This window comes from Prionailurus viverrinus, chromosome D3 (genome assembly GCF_022837055.1).
Source record: "Prionailurus viverrinus isolate Anna chromosome D3, UM_Priviv_1.0, whole genome shotgun sequence".
Lineage (NCBI taxonomy): Eukaryota > Metazoa > Chordata > Mammalia > Carnivora > Felidae > Prionailurus > Prionailurus viverrinus.
In genome coordinates, this window is record NC_062572.1 from 1,987,881 (window position 1) to 2,008,220 (window position 20,340).

Below are 20,340 nucleotides of genomic sequence, written 5' to 3' on the forward strand. Positions count from 1 at the left end.
CACCCAGGAGTCCCCAAAACAGGGTTTTTTCCTAAAAAAATAAGGTTATTTACACCTATTGTTTAAAACAATTTTTTAATGTCTATTTTTGAGAGACAGAGAGAGAGAGAGTGCGTGCTCATAAGCAGGGGAGGGGCAGAGAGACAGGGGGAGACACAGAATCCAAAGCAGGCTCCAGTCTCTGAGCTGTCCGCACAGAGCCTGACGTGAGGCTCGAACCCACGAACCATAAAGTCATGACCTGAGCTGAAGTCGGACATTTAACTGACTGAACCACCCAGGCGTCCCTGGAACAAACAGTTCTAGTCAGGGGTTGTGACAGGCTGGGGGCACTTCAGACGGCTCTAGATACCTATGTATCTGTGTATTTATCTAGATAGTCCAGCCACTACCCAGATGGTTATATTCACCTTCGGATAGAGAGACATAGACCTAGTGTCTGTACAGCACATAGCATAGTATCCGTACAGCATCTGTATGTATGTACTTACGGTACCCATATGTGGAAGGATATATAGATGTTTATATGTGGACACATAGATGCGCAACTTCTATGAAAACTTCCGGTGTATGTATTTTTCTAGTGTATCTTTAAATGTCTATGTATTTAAATTTTCAGTACGTGTTTTTTTCAGGGTTTCACAAAGTGTGGTACATCTTAAATGCCTCCTTTTAACAAACTAGTTCTTATAAGACAGGGTAATCACTGATGCAGCATGACTGTGCTATTTAGAAGATAATTACAGGGTGTCTTCGTTCCCCGGGTGCCGTAAAAAATACTGCAAACTAGATGCCTTAAAATAACGGAAACTTTTTCCCACACTCTCCTGGAAGTCTGAAATCAAGGTGCTGGGAGGGCCATGCTCTCTCGGAAGGCTCCAGGGAGAGTCCGTCCCAGGCTTTTCTCTTAGCTTCTGATAGTGCCATCCCTGGCCATCCCTGGCTCATCGATGATACCCTGCCATCTCCTGGGTTATCTGGGAGCAGCCTTCCTGCCACGTCGTGTGGTCTTCCCTCTGTGTGTCTGTGTCCTAATGTCTTCTGATGTGGGCACCGGGTGTAAGATATCAGGGCCCACCCTAACGACCACACCTCTTAACTCGCTCACCCTATTTCCAAATGAGGTCACACACACAGGTTTGGGGGGCGGTTAGGACTTCAGCATATCTTTCTGGGGGACACAATTCAACCATAACACAGGGTTTATCAAAAGTTGTATAAAATCAGAGTGACCTTTGGCAGAACGGCTCAGAACCGGGGCACCAGCTTCGGGTGGTGTGATGAGTGTTTCCTTCCTTGGATCCTGACCGCGTGTCTCAGAACTGCCCGCATGGAACATCCGCTCGCCTGCCTGGAGGCTGGGGAACCGGCAGCGCTGTGTGTCGTTTGATGTTACCGTCTGACTTACGTGATAAGTCAGATGTTAATCAAGCTTTCCACCATCAACAGATATTGGGGTGTGTTTTAGCCTTTTTCCCAGTAAAACAATGCGCCAGTTAATGTCCTTAAACATACAGATGTGTAACCTGGGGCTTTTATAGCTACGACACTTTAGATTTCTCAACAGGAATTGGTAGGTCAAAGGGATGTGTGTCTCTATTTCTGTTTTTCCCTAGAAACTGGGAAAATAGTGCCACACTGTAGTTTTACTGTGTTGTTGCTTTTTAAGATTTTACTTGTAAGCGATCTCTACACCCCATGTGGGGCTCGAACTCACAACCCTGAGATCAAGAGTCGCACACTCCTCCAACCGAGCCCGCGTAGCCTCGTCCCTCTGCAGTTTTACTCAGCATTTCCTGATTATCGGGGATATGTGTATCTTTTCATCCCCTTGGGCTCCCACGTCAGCCCACAGGCCAGAGGGTGGCTCCTCGGGAATGATCGATCATAGCACTTCATGTATCTTTATTGGTCTCAAACAAAAGCCACGAGTCATGGTCTATGATGTTTTTAATCCTGTGTCCTTCCCGTTTACATCCAGGGATACGTAAGATAATTCTCTGAAAAATAAGCCACGCGTATGTATAGTGGGCAGAATGATGCCCTCCGGGGATGTCTGTGCTCCGGTCCCAGGAGCCCCTGACTGTGTAGCCTTCCCCAACAGGGACCATCATAAAGTTCTTTCCAGAGTAAATAAATATATTTACAGCCCCATCTTTAAAAAGGTAGTCTGTTCTAAGCTTAGCATTACGGTAAGTTAAACAAGGCAACTGCATTTCCAAATTCCTTGGAAAGCTTATCCTCATTCACATTTAGGATCAGGGCCCGGAGAATTCTTCCAGTTATGATCAGAACAAACACTACGGTCAACTGACAATCCTTCTTCAGGATTCTGACTTTGAATGGATTTTTTTTTTGTTTTTATTTATTATTGAGAGAGAGAGAGAGAGAGACAGAGCATGAGCAGGGGAGGGGCAGAGAGAGGCAGGAGACACAAAATCCGAAGCAGGCTCCAGGCCTGCCTCCAGTCACTCAACCAACCGAGCCACCCAGGCGCCCCTTGAATGGATTTTTAATGGGCGCCTGGGTGGCTCAGTTAGCTAAGCATCCAACTTTGGCTCAGGTCATGATCTTGCAGTTCACGGGTTCAAGCCCTGTGTCAGGCTCTGTGCTGACAGCTGAGCCTGGAGACTGCTTTGGATTCTGTGTCTTTCTCTCTCTCTGCCCCTCCCCCACTCACACTCTGTCTCTCTCTTTCCAAGAAATAAACATTAAAAAAGTAAAAAACAGGGGCGCCTGGGTGGCACAGTCGGTTAAGTGTCCAACTTCAGCCAGGTCACGATCTCACGGTCCGTGAGTTCAAGCCCCGCGTCGGGCTCTGGGCTGATGGCTCAGAGCCTGGAGCCTGTTTCCGATTCTGTGTCTCCCTCTCTCTCTGCCCCTTCCCCGTTCATGCTCTGTCTCTCTCTGTCCCAAAAATAAATAAACGTTGAAAAAAAAATTTAAAAAAGTAAAAAACAAAATAAAATTTCCCTTACTGTTTCTTTAAGTCCAATAAAAATAAGTTAATTTAGATTCACTGAATTTTAAAATAGGCAGGGACCTTGCCGGGTTCAAATCCAGACTCTGGCCCCAAGTTCAGTATCCTGTACCTTGCCGTAACTCGCCCACCACAGTAATGAAATCTACTTCGGAATGGGTACACGTACAAAAGCAAGTTTTATGGCATAACTTTTTCATTTACTTAACAAATATTTATTTAACACTTCATATGTGCTAGGCCCCCTTCTCAGTGTTGAGGATAATTAGGGAGTAGTGGACACAAATCCCTGCCTTCAATGGAGTGAGTATTCCAGAGGAAAAGGACAAATAATAAACAGCAAACAAAATACATGTGTAAATGATGTGAGTCATCAGAGGGCTGTAGGCACTATAAGGGGAAAAGGGCAGAATAAGGGGTTTGGAGTATGAAGGAGGGAGTGCAATTTTTTTTTTAAATTTTAAATATTTATTTATTTTTGAGAGAGAGAGAGAGAGAGAGAGAGAGAGAATCCGAAGCAGGCTCCAGACTCTGAGCCGTCAGCACAGATCCGGATGCGGGGCTTAAACCCATGAGGCATGAGATCTTGACCAGAGCCAAAGTCAGATGCCTAACCAATAAGCCACCCGGGTGTCCAGGGAGTGCAATTTTTAACAGGGTGGGGCAGGACAGGCCTCACAGAAAAGGCGTCATTGGATCAAAATCTTTTTATCTTGGGGCGCCTGGGTGGCACAGTCGGTTGAGCGTCCGACCTCAGCCAGGTCACGATCTCGCGGTCCGGGAGTTCGAGCCCCGCGTCGGGCTCTGGGCTGATGGCTCAGAGCCTGGAGCCTGTTTCTGATTCTGTGTCTCCCTCTCTCTCTGCCCCTCCCCCATTCACGCTCTGTCTCTCTCTGTCTCAAAAATAAATAAAAACATTAAAAAAATTTTTTTAATAAAAAATACAATAAGATAAAAAGATTAAAAAAATTTTTTTTTTTAACGTTTATTTATTTTTGAGACAGAGAGACACAGAGCATGAGCAGGGGAGGGGCAGAGAGAGAGGGAGACAGAATCCGAAGCAGGCTCCAGGCTCTGAGCTGTCAGCACAGACCCTGATGCGGGGCTCAAACCCACAAACCGTGAGATCATGACTTGAGCCGAAGTCGGACGCTCAACCGACTGAGCCACCCAGGTGCCCCTGGATCAAAATCCTGAGGGAAGTAAGAGACCAAGCTACCTAGTTGTCTGGGGATAGAGTGTTGAGACAGGCACAGCCAGTGCAAAGGCCCTGAGGTAGAATGAGGCTGGGAGTGACTGCAGGAAAGGGTCCTGGAAAATGAGACTCTGGAGGTAGGAGGAATGGTTAGCCGGTGCGGGACCTTCCACCAAGGCGGTGCAGGTGGTGCGGTTTCGGGAGAAAGCCTGTCCAAGGTGTCAGCACCTAAAGCTCCACCCAGTTCCTCTCTGCAGCCGGGCTGAACTACTCACCAAAATGTTCACGATTTTTAAAAATACATAAAAGGAGGAGCGCCTGGGTGGCTCAACTGGGCCTCCGACTTCGGCTCAGGTCATGATCTCAGGGTTCATGGGTTCGAGCCCCGCGTCGGGCTCTGTGCTGACGGCTCCGAGCCTGGAGCCCGCTTCGGATTCTGTGTGTCTCTCTTTCCGTCTCTGCCCCTCCCCCGCTGGAGCTCTGTCAGCCTCTCAAAAATAAAGATTAAAAAAAATTAAAAAAACATAAATGAGTATGAAAGCACAAAAGCAGAAAAACATTAGCAAGAAGGGACGAATGGCACATCTGCTTGAACAGGCAAGACGAAGCCAGGGCACAACTCGGCCAACCCCGACCCCTGGCCCCCCTCCACCCCAGATCCCTCGGCCTCCTCACTCAGGCCCCGCCCCCACCGTCCCTCCCCCACCCCTTCTAGGTCCCGCCCCACAGGCCCCGCCCCTCCACAGGGCCCTCCCCCTTCCCTTCCGGCTAGGTCTGTTCCCGCCCCACCAGGCCCCGCCCCCACAGGCCCCGCCCCCTCCCTCTTCCGGCGCGGTGTGTCCCCCGCCCCGCAGGCCCCGCCCTTCCCCCCAGGCCCCGCCTTCTCTCCGCCCGGCCTCCTCGGTTCCCCGCCCCACCAGGCCCCACCAGGCCCCGCCCGGCCCCGCCCGGCCCCGCCCCTCCCCTCCGACCGCTGCATTCCCGCAGGAAGGCTCCCGCAGGCTGCGTGGGCCCGGGCGCGGCGCGGCCGGGCATGCGCAGAGCGCACGGGCGCGGTTGCCGTGGCAGCGCCGGCCCGAGGGGAGGGCGGCGGGAGGGCGCGGTGCGGCGCCGGCGACCGGCAGGCTGAGGCGGCGGCGCGTCCACCGAGAGCCCGCGGCGGCCGGAGGCGGCGCCGGGCAGGCCTGAGCGGCGGGGCGCGGCGCCCGGGCCCGTGGGGATGCGGGACCGGCTGCCGGACCTGGCGGCGGTGAGCGGCGGGCGGGCGGCAGATAGCGGTTCGGGCTGGGCGCGGCGGGGCGGGGCGGGGCGGGGCGCGGGGGGCTCGGGGCGGCCGGAGGTGGGGGCGGAGGGGAGAGTAGCGGGCGGGGGGCGCCGGGGTGGGCAGGACTCGCGGGGAAGGATGGGGCTGTTCGGGATGGGCGGAGGTGAGGGGGAAGAGCAGGGCAGGGGGGCGCCCGGGGTCGCGGCGCTGGCCCACCCCGCCGCCGCCTCGTGGGTCGCTGTCTCCGCCGTGTCCACGACGCCCCCACGGCCGAGAGACAGGAACGCTTGTTGCCGTCGCTGACAGGCAGGGAAGCGGAGTTTTTGAGAGTACAGTTTGCCCGGGGGTGGGGTGGGGGGGGCACGGGGCAGTGGCCGGGCCTTGAACCCCCTTTTCTGAGCCCCTCTCTGCTGCTTCCCCGGGCTGAAGTCGCCCCGTCACATCGCCCTGTCTGATCCTGATCCTTTGCACAGCACTTAGGACAACCAGAAACTACTCGGCTCTGGTCGGTCCGGCCCTAGGGTGTGGATGTCAGCTCCCGGAGAGCAGGGGCCTGTCGCCTTGCCCGCTGTCCGATCGCTGGGGTCTTGCTCGGGACCCCGCACGTGGTGGGGGAGATGCACACGGTGCCCCCTGCCTGTGGGCGCCTCACAGCCCCGGGTGCTTGCGCTGAGCCGTGCCTGTGTTTGCCTTCCTTCCCACCCAGCACACCTGGCCGGTGGAGTGTGTGGTGCCCGGGGAGGAACCCAGCAAATGACCCTTCACTTGAGGGAGGGAGGGGCGTCCCCTTAGGCATGGGACGGATCTTTGATGCGCGGTGCCGAGTGCGGGAGAGGACAGCACCATGAATGACATGGCTGCGGTGACAGTCGAGTGGATGTTTATAGAATGGGGCGGAGTTGAGACATTTTAGGCCAACAGGTAATTACTACTTTTTTTTCCTTTAAAAACAGGACTGTTAATTAGTGCCGAGTGTTCATGTTTTGTTCTCCAGGACACAGATAAAGCCTCTGCCCTCTGCAGCCGGGCAGCCTCAGAACAAGGTGCTGGGTCCTCTGTCCTAGGGCCTTCATTGCATGTAGGGAATTAGCTTCTTTGCTCCTAGAATGCAGCTGGTTCTATGGCATGCTTAGGAAAATGGAAGGAATCGTCACGGAAATGGTTATCTGTGTTCCGTGGATCACATGGCGAAGCCGGGTTCAAAAAGGCAATGAATTACCCTCCCTTGGAACCATCACCTTATGTTTTACTCTCCTTGCAAGAATGGTTCTTCGTAGTGATTTTTTTCTTCTTAACGGTCAAATGTTTTGACCTCCGCAGTTTGCAGATGAACATCTGTTAAACGTAGCAAGTTCCCGCTCTCTCGCCCTGCAGAATGCCTTTCTGTGCCAGGAGGAGCTCACGTATTTGCAAAGAATTGTTGAGTGTATCTGAACAGGAGAACTGTAACTGTTGGCGGAAGGTCTCCAAGTGTATGTAATACTGGGGCGTAGCTAAGAAAGGTCTGTCCGTAGAATATATATGTAGCTTTTCTGGGCCTGATTAGCAAAAAATAAATCAGGCGGTTATTTACCACTCTAGCCTTATGTATCCTGCAGGGCCTCCTCCTGCAGCACGTGACCTGTTGGGATCTAGAATTTCAGAGCTAGAAGTGGCCTTCTCTAGTCCAACACCGTCCCGCTCTAGATAAAGACACTGAGCAATTGTAGAACACATTACTGGAAGTTTCTACTTCTGGAGTTGTCTGATCTTGGGCAAATTATTTTTGAAACTCTCAAAACCTCAATTTTCTCATTCTTAAGATGGGGATGATAATCTCTCTCTTGCTTACTCAGAGACATGGTTGTGAAACATAAAATTCTCTCCCGTGTGTGACCCTGGCAGAAGGTGGGACAACTGCCATGTCATTGTGAGTGCTGTTCATATTTATTAGGTTTTTTTTTAATGTTTTCAGATAGTTATAAAAAACAAACTACTATGTGGAGTAAAAAATATTAATTTGAAACTGAATTTGACACGCGTGTAACTTTTAATATTTAAAAAACTCCTCTGGAAATTGTCAGAAATAAAAGTTAAACTTTTTCTTTCCTTAAGGAAATGTATTCTTTCCAAGTGGTTCTTGGAGTAGTTGAATGTTCATAACCATGTTTCTAACCAGCTGGTGTTCTTTTCCTAGGTGAGCTTTAATTGGGTAGTTAAAATATCTCGTCAACAGTGTCCAACCTGGCAAAATAGTTGTTATACCTCCAAAAAGTTTCCCTTCTTAGCTGTTGGTGCTTCTTCCCAAGAAGAAGATTACCACTGATAACCATTTGGAAAAGACCTAAAAAGGAGTGTGTCCAGTACAATTTGCCAAATACAGATGTAGCTCCTTCTAACTAGTGATTCTCTTTTTGAGCAGCCAGTTCATTTGGGTGCAGGAAGTTTAAGTGACTTACCCAAGATCTCCTAGACTCTAAATCCGGAAAGAGTTGCTGATTTACCAAAAGCAGAACCACCAATCCAACAGACACGCCCCTGCGAGGTCCCGAGGAGGAGGTGTGCTAGATGCATCAGAGGCACAAAAATGACTTGGCTGTGTGGAGCAAATAGCCAGGGGGAGGGGAGGGGAGGGGAGGGGAGGGGAGGGGAGGGGAGGGGAGGGAGCAGGGTGAAACACATTTTAGGATGTAAGTAAATGAAAATGGAATTTCTGTTCTAGGGGACGGTAACTCCAAATGCGTTTTGATTGCCTTTTTAAAAAAAGTTTGTGTGTGGGGCGCCTGGGTGGCTCAGTCGGTTTGGCGTCCGACTTCAGCTCAGGTCACGATCTCGCGGTCTGTGAGTTCGAGCCCCGCGTCAGGCTCTGGGCTGATGGCTCAGAGCCTGGATCCTGCTTCAGATTCTGTGTCTCCCTCTCTCTCTGCCCCTCCCCCGTTCATGCTCTGTCTCTCTCTGTCTCAAAAATAAATAAATGTTAAAAAAAAATTAAATAAAAAAAAAGTTTGTGTGTATGCAAATGGGTGTATTATAGTTAAGAATAGAGAAACTACGATTTCAACTGTGGGCATTGTTTAAAGGAAAATAAACACATGGCAGTTGTGTGCATTCATTAGTAGACCTGAGAGATGAGAAAATTAGTATTTTTAATCCCTGGATTCAGAGAGATGAATTGCAGGTGCAATTTTTACTTTATTTTTACTTTGAGAGCAAGTACACATGTGAGTGGGAGAGGGGCAGAGAGAGAGAGAGAGAGAGAGGGTCTTAAGTAGGCTCCAGCGTGGAGCCCACTATGGGGCTTGATCCTGTGACCCTGGGATCATGACCTGAGCTGAGATCAGGAGTCAGGTGCCCAACCAACTGAGCCACCCAGGTGCTCCTTTCTTAAATTTTATTGAATTGTATTTTATTTTATTTTATTTTATTTTATTTTATTTTATTTTATTTTATTTTTTGGAGACAGAGGGAGAGAGGCAAATACAGGTTTTTAAAAGGCAGGAAAAACAACCTAGATATTTTAAAAGTCCTTTGTTTATTTATTTTTAATGTTTGTTTATTTTTGAGAGAGAGAGATTGACAAAGCATGAGCAGGAGAGGGCAGAGACAGGAGACACAGAATCCCAAGCAGGCCCCAGGCTCTGAGCTGTCAGCACGGAGCCCGACACGAGGCTCAAACTCACAAACTGCGAGATCATGACCTGAGCTGAAGTCAGATGCTCAACCGACGGAGCCCCCTGGGCGCCCCTAAAAGTTATTTTGTGACAGCTCAGACTGCACATGTCCAAAGCATTGTATAGTAAAGGTTCAAATTCCCATTTATAATATAAGGCATTTTTTTCCCTAAATACTTCACTTAAAATGGTAAGAATTTTATGGCATAATTTCCTAGATGCGTATGTTTATAGTTTAAACTTTTATGTTTTTTTCAGTCTTGCTGCCTTTTTTTCAAATGTTTATTTTGAGAGAGAGCAAGAGAGCACGCGTGAGAGTGGGGGAGGGACAGAGTGAGGGGGAGAGAGTTCCAAGCAGGCTCCATGCCACCGGCATAGGGTCCCACGGGGGCTCGATTTCACGGTTCACGAGATCGTGACTTGAGCCAAGATCAAGAGTTGGATGCTCAACCGAGCCACCCAGCGTTCCCAATCCTGTCAGTTTTTAAAAAAAAAAATGTTTATTTTTGAGAAAGAGAGAGGTCACGTGAACTGGGAGGGGCAGAGAGAGAGAGACAGAGAACCCCAAGCAGGCTCTGAGCTGTCAGCACAGAGCCTGACATGTGTTGGAACCCAGGAACCATGAGATCATGACCTGAGCCAAAGTTGAACACTTAACCCACTGAGCCACACAGGTGCCCCCCAGATTAATACTTCTTGTTTGTAACTTCCAGTCTGTTGTGAATTTAGGGAAGAGAAAACCTAAGAGAGCCAGTTCCTGAAAAACTAGTACATAAAAATGGGTTTCCTCTTCAGTGTGCACATCCCACAGGCCGCCTTAGTCCCGTCATCAGGGGCCGCCTGTGGTTCCCATGGTGGCCTTTGCACCTGCTGCCCGCCCGGATCCCCCTTCTTGGCCTGCCTCACACCTTCATTTGGTCTCAGTGCAGGCATCACCCCTGGGAAGTCTTCCTGTCCTCTCCCCTCTTGTGTCCCCAGAGGTGGCCGTCTTCCGTCTCTGAGCACCTGTGGGTCCTGTTTCCTCACAGGCGTCACCCTTTCCGGGGCAGGGCTTGTGCACTCTGGTGCCTCAGTAGTTCCCTCCGGGCACCTGCCGGGTGTTGGGAAGATCCCAGGGTGAGGAATATGTAGGTGACCGTGGAACCTGTGGTCCTGAGGCTCTTTCTGTTGCCGGGGACACAAATCCAGTAGCTGCAGCAGAGAAGAGAAGGACAGCTATCTATTTTTTTAAATGTTTATTTTGAGAGAGAGACTGAGTGAGCAGGGGAGGGGCAGAGAGAGAGGGAGACTCAGACTCTGAAGCAGGCTCCGGGCTCCGAGCTGTCAGCACAGAGCCCGACGCGGGGCTTGAACCCACGACCCGTGAGATCATGACCTGAGCCGAAGTCGGACACGTAACAGACTGAGCCACTCGGGCGCCTGGAGAGAGGGACGGTTATTATAAAGAAGGGCGGTGCCTCAGAACCAGAGGGCAGAATGTGCCTCGGGACCCCCTGAGGAGCGGAGCCAGGGATCGGCAGGCAGCTCACGCCTGAACCCGGGTCACGCCTGCTTTGTCATGTGCCCCTGTGCTTCTGGTGTCCTCTCTGTCCTTCCCGTGTGTGCTCCCTCCGCCCTCCCCCTCGGGCTCCTGCCCCTTCTCTTCAGTTGCTCAGCTGACCCCACTGTCACAGCCTGGCGTGTGAGCCCTGAGTGGACAGACAGTGTCCTCGTGCCCCGGAAACTCAGGTGGAGGGTGGACAGGGGTCAGCCGAGGACACCCCTGCTCTGAAGGAAATCAAGCAGGGTGAGAGGCCCGTGGGTGGGCTCCTGAGGATGGGCGACCAGGGGAGGGTGTGTGAGCTGAGACTGGAATGAGCCGGAGCCACCAGCAGGGTCGCACGGGTGGGCGACCTCCCGGGTGGGGAAGGGCTGGTGCGAAGGGCGGATGGGGGCTGGTTTGGTTGGCGGTGAGGCAGCGTCCCAGATAAGGGGAGACCCTTGAACATGGCACGCGAGGAAAAGGGTCAGATAGCAGAAGCATCTGCACGGTACAGTTCTGTCTATGTAAAGTCTAAGTACCTGTCAGAGGTATATGTATGATGTTAATAGTGGAGACAAGTATGTAGCAAAAAGGGAAAACCACGAAGCAATGTGATGTTCTACCACAGGGCATTGAAGTCTGACAGTATGAGTGTGAGAAAGGCCTGTTACGCTCAGCTCCAGAATTACAAACCAGCCAACAGACGGCTTTTACCCGTAATCACAGGTTCTTTTCTTTGACTCAAGGGATTTAAGTTTAGAAAGAAGTTAATGTATTCTAGCAGCCAAGGGACAAGTGCTGTAGATATTTCAAGGAAATGTAATTTGTCTGCCCTCACTTTCGATCTGTGTGTGTGTGGAGAAAGAAGCCAGCGTTTCATCAGAGTTTGGATTCTCCCGATTTGTGATAACCCAGCTTCCGTCGAAGTCTCAACAGTGAGCGTTCCCGTGACAAGTTATTCACGGCTGTTAAACGGTCCCCAGACGTGGAAGCTCCTTGCTCTCTGCTCCTGACGATAGTTGTCACAGAGGGAGAATTTTATTTTTAATGTAACCCTGCATTTAAGGAGACTTCTTTTGAAATGTAACAGGAACGGAAATGTTGGTATTTGAATGTTTGCCTTGCAATTTGACACTTTGGAAGTCGAGCCCGTCATATCGGAGAAGACTACTGCCTCCGGTAGAGGCTTTGCCACAAATTGTAGCGACCGTCACACGGCGGCTCGTACGCGGTCTGTTCACCGCCCAACTGGAGGGATGAACACGGGCGCGTGCAGACGGGGCCGTGATGCCGCTTAAATGAAACAGCAGTGTTTCGGTTGTCACTTTCTTTGTTCTTTTTTACGAATGGAAACGCTAAGACGGCATAAGGGGGCCTGTTTCCTCTTACCGCGCGTTTTGAGAACTCCAGTTAGAAGTTAGAAATAGAAGTAAAGGGTTAAAAACGAGGCTAAAGGAAGAGGACGGAGAACGCGTTCCTGGTCCTCTGGCTCCCTTGAGGGCTGCAGGTGGAGACAGGGGTCCCCCACCCGCAGGGGTGGCCAGGAATGAAGAGCACGCAGGTGCGCGGGGTGCCTCGCGGTGGCCCGCGCACTGCCGCGTGGGGTGTGCTCAGCGCTCAGCGTGGACAGGCGGCAGTGAGATGCGCGTTCCTCGGGCGTCAGGCTGGAAGCCTCTCCCTGAGCGCCGAGGTGCATAGCGGTGTCTCTCCCCCGTGGGAGGTGAAAGTTCCCTCGAGTTTTCTGCGGAATGGAACGCACGGCGGCATCTTCTGCGAGGGATTCTCCTGGGGATGACCAAGTACCTCGGGTGGGGAGGGGGGAGGCGCACAGGTGAAGCAAGACGGGCTGCGGGTGGATGGCCGCCGAACCGTGTGATGGGTACATCGAGGGCTCACGGTAGGTTTCCTTCTGCTTTTGTGTGTGTTTGCGGTTTTCCATAAGAAAAAGCAAAGCAGAATCCGGGCATCTGTGAGTCTAGAATTACTCTCAGAGCAGTGAGATGTGAGCGGCCCTGTGAGAGTGACGTGGGGGCAGGTAGAGGTGTTTCGCGTCCCCCTGTACTCAGCGCCACGGGTGGAACAGCCAGCTGCAACTCCTAAATCAAGTTCATGACGGTCCTCGCAGGCCAGCTACTTAGGTGATGCTCTTTCGCACTGATGTTCCTGGCCTCGAGCCGGACAAGACAGCCGGTCCCTTTTGAGACCCCACAGCTGAGAAGGCAAGACAATGAGACAAATAGTCACCAGGGAGTAGAGAGACACAGGGCCAAGTCCAGAGGAGTGGGGTATGGAATACATTTTCTCAAAGGCAAGTGGTGAGGCTGTCGCAGGGAGTCGGGAAGAGAGCCTGGTGGCCGGGCTTTGTCTGGCGTGGCGGCCGGGAGGGAAGCCCCCCTCCTCTGAGGGGTGGATGGTGAGATTTGTTTTTAACTTATTCATTTTCTTTAGAGAGCGGGGGAGGGGCAGAGGGAGAGAGAGAGAACCCCAAGCAGGCTCCACACTCAGTGCAGAGCCCGACATGGGCTGCATCCCACGAACCGTGAGATCGTGACCTGAGCTGAGACCCAGAGTCAGACACTGAACCGAACGAGCCCCCCAGGCCCCCTGGATGGTGAATTTTTAAGAGCAAGGGTGTCTGGAATCAAATCGACGGGGCAGTCCCTCTGCCCTCAGTGCCTTGACCCCTTCCTGGTGGGACGGGCCCGTTGCCCGGGTGCCGCAGCTGGAGGTAAAGGGTCAGCACGGTGGGATTGTCGGTGGCCAGCTCTGTGGAGCCAGACAGACCCAGATCCGCAGAGTGGCCCTGTGGCTTCTGAGGACTCGGGCCCGAGTCCCCGAGCCACGCGGTCTGTGCTCCGGTGTGTGACGTGACGTGCTGACGCGGGCCGTGGGTGCCTCCCGCAGCCCCCGGTGCACCTGCCCTCCATCCCACTGGCAGCCTGCCTCTTCCTCGGGAGGGGAGGGGTCCGCAGGAGTGAGAGCTGTCTGTGGCTCCCCGAATGTTCTTTCGGCGGCTTGCCGGCTGATGGCCGCTGGAAGTGCAGCTTTGCTCACAACCGAGACCGGCTGGGATTCTGAAGCCTTTGTGGGTTTACGCGCCCCTATGACACCGAGGCCCTCGGGTCACACGGGTCACAGGCTCAGGGCCTGCCGGTGAGCAGGCCGGAATAGTCCTGCTGACAGTAACGGGGAGTCGAGTTGCTCGCTGAGCGCGGTTGGTTAGAGCTGGCTGCTCCCAGCTCTGGGGGCCACAGGAGGTAGGTGGAGGCGTGGCGGCCGTGCTCCCTGGGCACCCGGGGGCTCCCCCTTGCCCTCGCAGCTGCTGGTGGGGCTGCTCGTCCTCGGGCACACCCTCGTCACACGGCCGTCTCCCCCGGGTGGCTGTCGTTTTTCCTCACACGGACACGAGTCACGTGGGGTGAAGGGCCCACCCTGTTGCAGCATGACCTCGTGGCAACCAATTACCCCACGCGGACCCCTGTTCCCAATATGGTTCACGTGCTGAGGCCCTGGGGCCGGGCCTTCAACGTCTGTGTTTCTGGGGACACAGTTCAGTCCGTAGTTCTTGTCCTGTTAACGCGGCACAAACACAACACTCTCAGCGCGGTCACCCCGGGCGTCTTTCTCAACAACTGGTGTCGTGTGAGAGCAGGGTGGTGGCTGTGTCCCACTCGGGACACGGCTGGGGGCCCCAGCTGGGAGTCAGGGTTGAGTGAGCCCACGCCTGTCTGCAGGGCGCCGCCTGCTGAGCGCCCTCCCCCCCCCCCGTGCTGCTTCCCACAGCCCTGCTGTGGCTCGGGCTCCCACTGGCACCACGAGTCTTGCCTCCCTCCCTGGAAAATGGTTCTTCACGCACTGGAGTGTGTCAGAATGTAACAGCGTTCAGCGTTCTGGAGTGTTCTAGCATGTTCTAGAATGCCCCACTCTGACCTGAGTCAGAGACCCAGGCTTCTGGAGATTCTGATGCAACTCAAGTTTGAGAAGTGCCCTGGAATGTTCTTTGATGGGATTTAAACGTCCAGAGTTGCTCAGAGGAACACGGGGGATGCCAGCTAAGATGAGTGCAAGGTGCTTGAAAGGTACGTGCTTTAGAAAAGTTAACCGGCAGTGTCCGTGTTCTTAATCTTCGTAGAAAATACGCAGTGTAAGGGCTTTGCTGCTCGGAGATAAAACTTGCTGTGTCATGTTGGCTTACGTGGGCCAACGAACGGGTCCGCGTTGCTGACTTCTGAGAAGTCCGGCCATTGTTTCCAGGAAGCAGCCACGCCACCTCCGGGGCCCCCGCCCCTCCCCCTGCCGTGGTCTCTTCCGTGGACAAGCGACGTCGTCGTGGACGGTTGTCGCGGACAGTGGCGGCCTGTTACGGTTCATGCTCCTCTCTCTCAGTTCACCGTTTGTGCCCACGTGGACGTTTCTGAAATCTGAATTCTCCTTTTTATATCTTCCGTTTTAGTGCAGAAAGAATGATGATGGGGACACAAGTGTTGTCGTTGAAAAGGACCATTTCATGGATGATTTCTTCCATCAGGTAAGAGCCACTGAAGGAAGCCCAGCCAGACTGTCTCCAAACACAGTTAACATACCCGAGTGTTTGTCTTATTTGAAATGATACTAAAAGTAATATAACGAAGAGTTGCCGTGTGAATTACATTCAAGTTCTCTAGAATTTTTGGTGCCCTTAAAATACTTGGTGGCGTGGAGCCATTGTTCCGGGAAGTGCACTTGGGGAGGGGACGGGGCAGTGCTGGTTTGACCCCGGTCCCCTCCCAGGAGGAGCTTGGCGTCCCAGGGCTGGGTGGCGCCTGGCCGGGGCTTCCTCTCCTGACGTGATGCTGATGTGATGGGTAGAGAGCGCCCCTCCCGGGACAGGCTCCTCCCAGACCCTGCCACCCTCAGGTTCTCACCCTGGGAGCAGTGGTCTCCAAGCGAAGGGCCACCCGATCCTTTCCAGAGGGAGTCGTGGTGGCGGTGGTGCCCTCTGCCGATGGCGCCGGGTCAGGAGTGCCCAGCACGCACGCGACGACACTCCTCGTCCTTGTCCTCCACAGGGTCCCCACACGGTGACCCCGGGCATCAAAGAGCTCATACTGTGTCTTTTCTAAAACCACCGAACGAATCTTAAATTCCTCTGCTGGAAAGTCTTAGACACAAGCAGGTATATCACTGTGGGAAAGCCACTCTGTCACCCATCAGCCTGGCGTTTCCCTGAGGTGCCCACCCTGGAGCCGTGTCCCTTGGATCTGACCTTGTACCGCGTCCCCTGTCCCGGGTGGCCGCAAGGCCTTCCCCCTCCCTCTTAGCACCCCAGGGCTGCTGTTGGGGTATCCCGTGCGTAAAGGCTTAAACCTAAGTGATAGTTGACCGAATTTTGCGTGAATTCAAATTTTTGAAACTGAGTCACAGAACAAATAATTTGACTTCGTTAAACATGAAGAAACGTGTGCGTTATCTTTTTTGAATGATGAAAACTTCATTTGCAGGGTTTATTTTGGTTACACTGAATCTAGTCTGATAGTTTCAGTGGACTCTTAAAATTGCTTATGTTTATTTTTGAGAGACAGAGACTGGGCGTGAGCAGGGGAGGGGCAGAGAGAGAGGGAGACACAGAATCCAAAGCAGGCTCCAGGCTCTGAGCTGTCAGTACAGAGCCCGACGCGGGGCTCGAACTCATGGACCGTGAGATCATGACCTGAGCCGAAGTCGGATGGTCAACCGACTGAGCCACCCGGGCGCCCCAAGTTTCGATGGACTCTTAAATCCAGGGACAGTCTAAACTGGCCTATCAGTGTGCAGATTTGAAAAAAAAGGAATATGTTAATAAAAACATATTAAAAGTTATCAGTTTTCAGAATTCACTGAATATCTAGTATAAGCCTAGTCACTGGGTTTACGTATTTATTATGTTAGTTCCTAATTTTATCTAGTGGAAAAACATGAAATTAAGTTATTTGATACAGGGACTTACTTTAAGGCCCAAAGAAGTTAAGATACTGAATTTCCTTGTTTCACTTTGGAAATGAGACTGTTTTTAATTGTCTGGAGCTTACCTACCCACTTTGGGAAATTATTTTTCTATTTTTACCCCCTTTATCTGGATGCTTAACTCTTCCAGAATTCCATTCTTTGTAAAAATGTATTTATTGTAAAGACCCACCTGGCATTAAATGATGTTGTCACCTCCGGTGGAAGAATTGTGTACAGCAGGTCATTGAATGCCACTCCCCATGTTTCTGGTCACCACACGGGTCCGTGTCGGCTGTAGGTGCCCCAGAGGCGTGGGAACGGGACTCCCGCTGGGAGGCTTGGCAGCATTGGGGTTCAACCGAAGTTCAAGTTGTCACTGGTTAGAGAGTCGTCGTATTTACAGTTAAGTCTCGTGGAAGGATTTCTTAGTTAGACAACAGGTGATGTTGTTAATACAAACTGGTTTTTTGAAAATGGCCTTTGTATCTTAAATATCACGTAGAATGCTGTAAAAGATAGACTTTTGCACGTGGCCAGTGTTTAGTAAAGGACTTTGGAGAGTGCTCTTCGGGTGGCCAGGAAAGGCCCTCCTGGCAAAGATGACTTGTAAGGGACAGAAAGAGACCCCGTGTGGTGTCAGTGGCAGCTGTCAGCACCACCCTGCCCGCCGGCACCTGCACCGTGTGGGAGTGACAGTCCCCGTCGTGTCGGGCCCGAGGCCACGCGGCACCAGGGGTGTGAACGCAGACTCCGCAGGTCTGCAGGCGGTGCCTTGGCCTTGGGTGACGGTTGTGCCCTGGTGCGTTGGCTTCGGCTGAGATGGAAGCCCGTGCACCGAGGCCAGAGTGTCCCTGCTGGTGTTGAAATAGCAAACGTGTAAAGGAATCGGTTTTTAGTTGGTGTGTCATTTTCACACGGTCAGTGAACTTAAGCTGTGAGCGTGAGAAGTATGCATGGTCCTACAGGACTTACGTCGGTGCAGGTGGCTCCCGGCCCGACGGAGTAGCACTTCGCCCTTCGGGGAAGGCGGGATTCTGTGTTCTACGCCCCTCCGGCACGTGCGTTTTCAAAGTGTGCTTCGGAGTTCGGACCGGGGTCCCGGGGGCCAAGACCCTTTCAAGGAGTCCAGGCGGTCAAGACCATGTTCATGGTGATCCTAAGATATTTGTCTTTTCCCCTCCTCCCCTCGCGAGTACGTGCGTGGAGTTAGTCTCCGACCACCGCTCTCACAAATCGCCACCGCCCCAGCGGCTTGACCGACACGCTTGCGCTCTCTCCCGGTCCAGACGTCAGGAGTCTGAAGTGAGTGTGCAGCGCTCACACCCGTTTGCCGGCACGGCTGGCTCCTTGTGGACGCGCCACGGAAGCAGCCATTCCCTGGCCTTTCCAGCGACTGGCGCTGAAGGCACGTGGCTCCGGCCTCCGCTTCTGTTTTCTCACCCCCGGCTTCTAAATCTAACCCTCTCGTCCCCTTTTTGTAAGGACACTTGTGATTACTTCAGAGCAACTCAGGTAACCAGGGTAGTTTTCCCGTGTCAGGACTCAGCCCCATCCGCGAAGTCCTCTTGCCCTATACGGGAGCACTCACTGGACTAGGATGTGGACATCTACCACGACGTGGAAGGATTTTGTAATGACTGTTTTAGGAAGGATCAATCAGCACTTAAGCTGTGTGCCCAGTCTGGTAATTCAGATACAGGGATCTGTTTGGATGAACCTTGCTGACGAGTACATTACGGTTTGAAACAAGTGTTCAATAGTGTAGATCATTGGGTAAAAACAATGACTATGAAGGCTTGGCCTCGTCTACAGTAAACACCTCCCCACGTGGGTATGACTGCTGGCATGCCCTTTTTTTTTTTTGAAGATTTTTAATGTTTATTTTTGAGAGAGAGAGCGTGAGCAGGGGAGGGGCAGAGACAGAGGGAGACACAGACTCCGAAGCAGGCTCCAGGCTCTGAGCCGTCAGCACAGAGCCCGATGCGGGGCTGAAACTCATGAACCGTGAGACCGTGACCTGAGCTGAAGTCGGTCTCTGAACCGCCTGAGCCCCCAGGCGCCCTGCCCTGTCCCCGGCTGACTGCACAGAGAGCTGCAGGCGGCCGCGTGCTTCCCGGTGACGTCATCTGCGGCAACACGTGGGTCTTGACGGTAAAGGTTTGTACAACCTGATGGGTTTTGTTACTGAGGGTTGATTGACACCGCCTTAGCCACGGCGGTATGGACCTTCACACGGTACGTGTTTCTTTGTCTTCAAAGTAAGTAATTCCCGGTGTGAGAATGGTAAAAGGCTGTTATTTCTTTATGTGGTGATTACTCATTCACTTCCCTCCTTTGTCCTTCCCTTTTCGGGAACGGCAGGTGGCAGCAGATTGGGATGTGCGCAATAATGATGACTTTCTGTCTGTTCTAGGTTGAGGAGATCAGGACCAGTATCGCTAAAATAGCTCAATATGTTGAAGAAGTAAAGAAAAACCACAGCATCATTCTTTCTGCACCAAACCCAGAAGGAAGTAAGTTGCTGGCTTTGAAAAGAAGTGCGTCTGTCTGTGTGTCTGTCTCTGTGCCTCTTTCTTGCTGCCTTCGAAACGGGCCTGGGCCCTGGCGGCACCTGCCGGAGGTCAGGCCGGGAGCTCGTAAACACCCTGGAACCGAGCAGGCCACACCCCGTCCTGAGGCAGTGGTGGCTTCGTACGACCACCGCCGTGTCCGTCCAGAAGAATACGCAGGAGGGGCTTTGCCGAGCTGCGGGGCCGTATCAGTGATGGGACCTCAGATGCGGACTTTCTGCATCCCTAGTTAAACAAGAGTGACGGGATTTTGTGTTGAGACGAAAGTTAACAAGAGATTGATTAGGGGGCTCCTGGGTGGCTCAGTAGGTTGAGCGTCCGACTTCGGCTCAGGTCATGATCTCACGGTTTGTGGGTTCAAGCTCCACGTCGGGCTCTGTGCTGACAGCTCGGAGCCTGGAGCCTGCTTCGGATTCTGTGTCTCCCTCTCTGTCTGCCCCTCCCCTGCTCATGCTCTGTCTCTCTCTGTCTCAAAACTAAGTAAAACATTAAAAAAAAAAAAAAGAGATTGATTAGGAAAACAGCATTTGTTAGGGCAGGTTTACAGGTGGCTTGAAGAGGAAAGGCTTTTGCACGCCATATGCTGTCCTGGGTGTCTGCTGAGGACAGCATGTGAGAAGCGGTTTTCGATTAGCCCAAAGTCGGGGCCTTGGTAGTCGTAAGGGAGTGTTGCCTCGACCTGGAGAGATGAGTTTTGGAAACTTCAGGGGTGAGATGGCTCTGGACAAGCCAGAGACTGCAGGTTGGAGTCCACCCGCCACGCAGGGATTTCAGAAATGGTGTCTTTACAGTAGGAACCCTTCAAGCCATGAAAACGGTCGGTCCCTCCACCATTTAGATCATCCTCAGTTTCTCTGGGTCGTGGTCTGCAGGGCTTGCTGCAGACGCCTCGCGCATCCTGAACTGTATTTATTACCAGGTGCTTTGGGTATCAGTGTTCACGTAAGCAGCGTCTGCTGCAAATTTTATTTTCTGTTCGTTTCCACGTGTTGACCTGGTACCCATTGTCCTGCCTGATTACTTACTAATGCTGTTAATTTCCGTGTAGATTGCGTTGGACTGTCTCCGCACCCAGTCGTGTCCTCTGTGAATAATGACATGTTTTCCCCCCCACCTTGTGCTTCCTATTGTTGACTTCTTTCAGTGACGTCCGGTGTGGGCTTGAGTGTAAGTGGCAAGGGGGCGCTCTTACTCT

The 20,340-nt window shown here is 52.5% G+C and overlaps 1 protein-coding gene across 6 annotated transcripts in view; it reads left to right on the forward strand.

Annotated features, from left to right (window-relative positions):
* Positions 1 to 5,281: 5,281 nt before the first annotated feature.
* Positions 5,282 to 20,340, forward strand: part of STX2 (syntaxin 2) — a 34,406-nt gene continuing 19,347 nt past the window's right edge. For 4 of the 6 annotated variants that reach the window (XR_007145713.1, XM_047827145.1, XM_047827146.1 and 1 more), the window contains exons 1-3: positions 5,282 to 5,424; positions 15,065 to 15,139; positions 18,989 to 19,088. Coding sequence is in view for 5 of the 6 variants with exons in the window: in XM_047827145.1 (XP_047683101.1) it covers positions 5,395 to 5,424; positions 15,065 to 15,139; positions 18,989 to 19,088 (205 nt within the window). In the remaining variant the exon portion in view is untranslated. Of the gene's footprint in view, positions 5,425 to 5,811; positions 6,361 to 10,397; positions 14,691 to 15,064; positions 15,140 to 18,988; positions 19,089 to 20,340 lie in introns of those variants that run through there. The other 2 variants (XM_047827149.1, XM_047827148.1) reach the window with 2 other exon arrangements.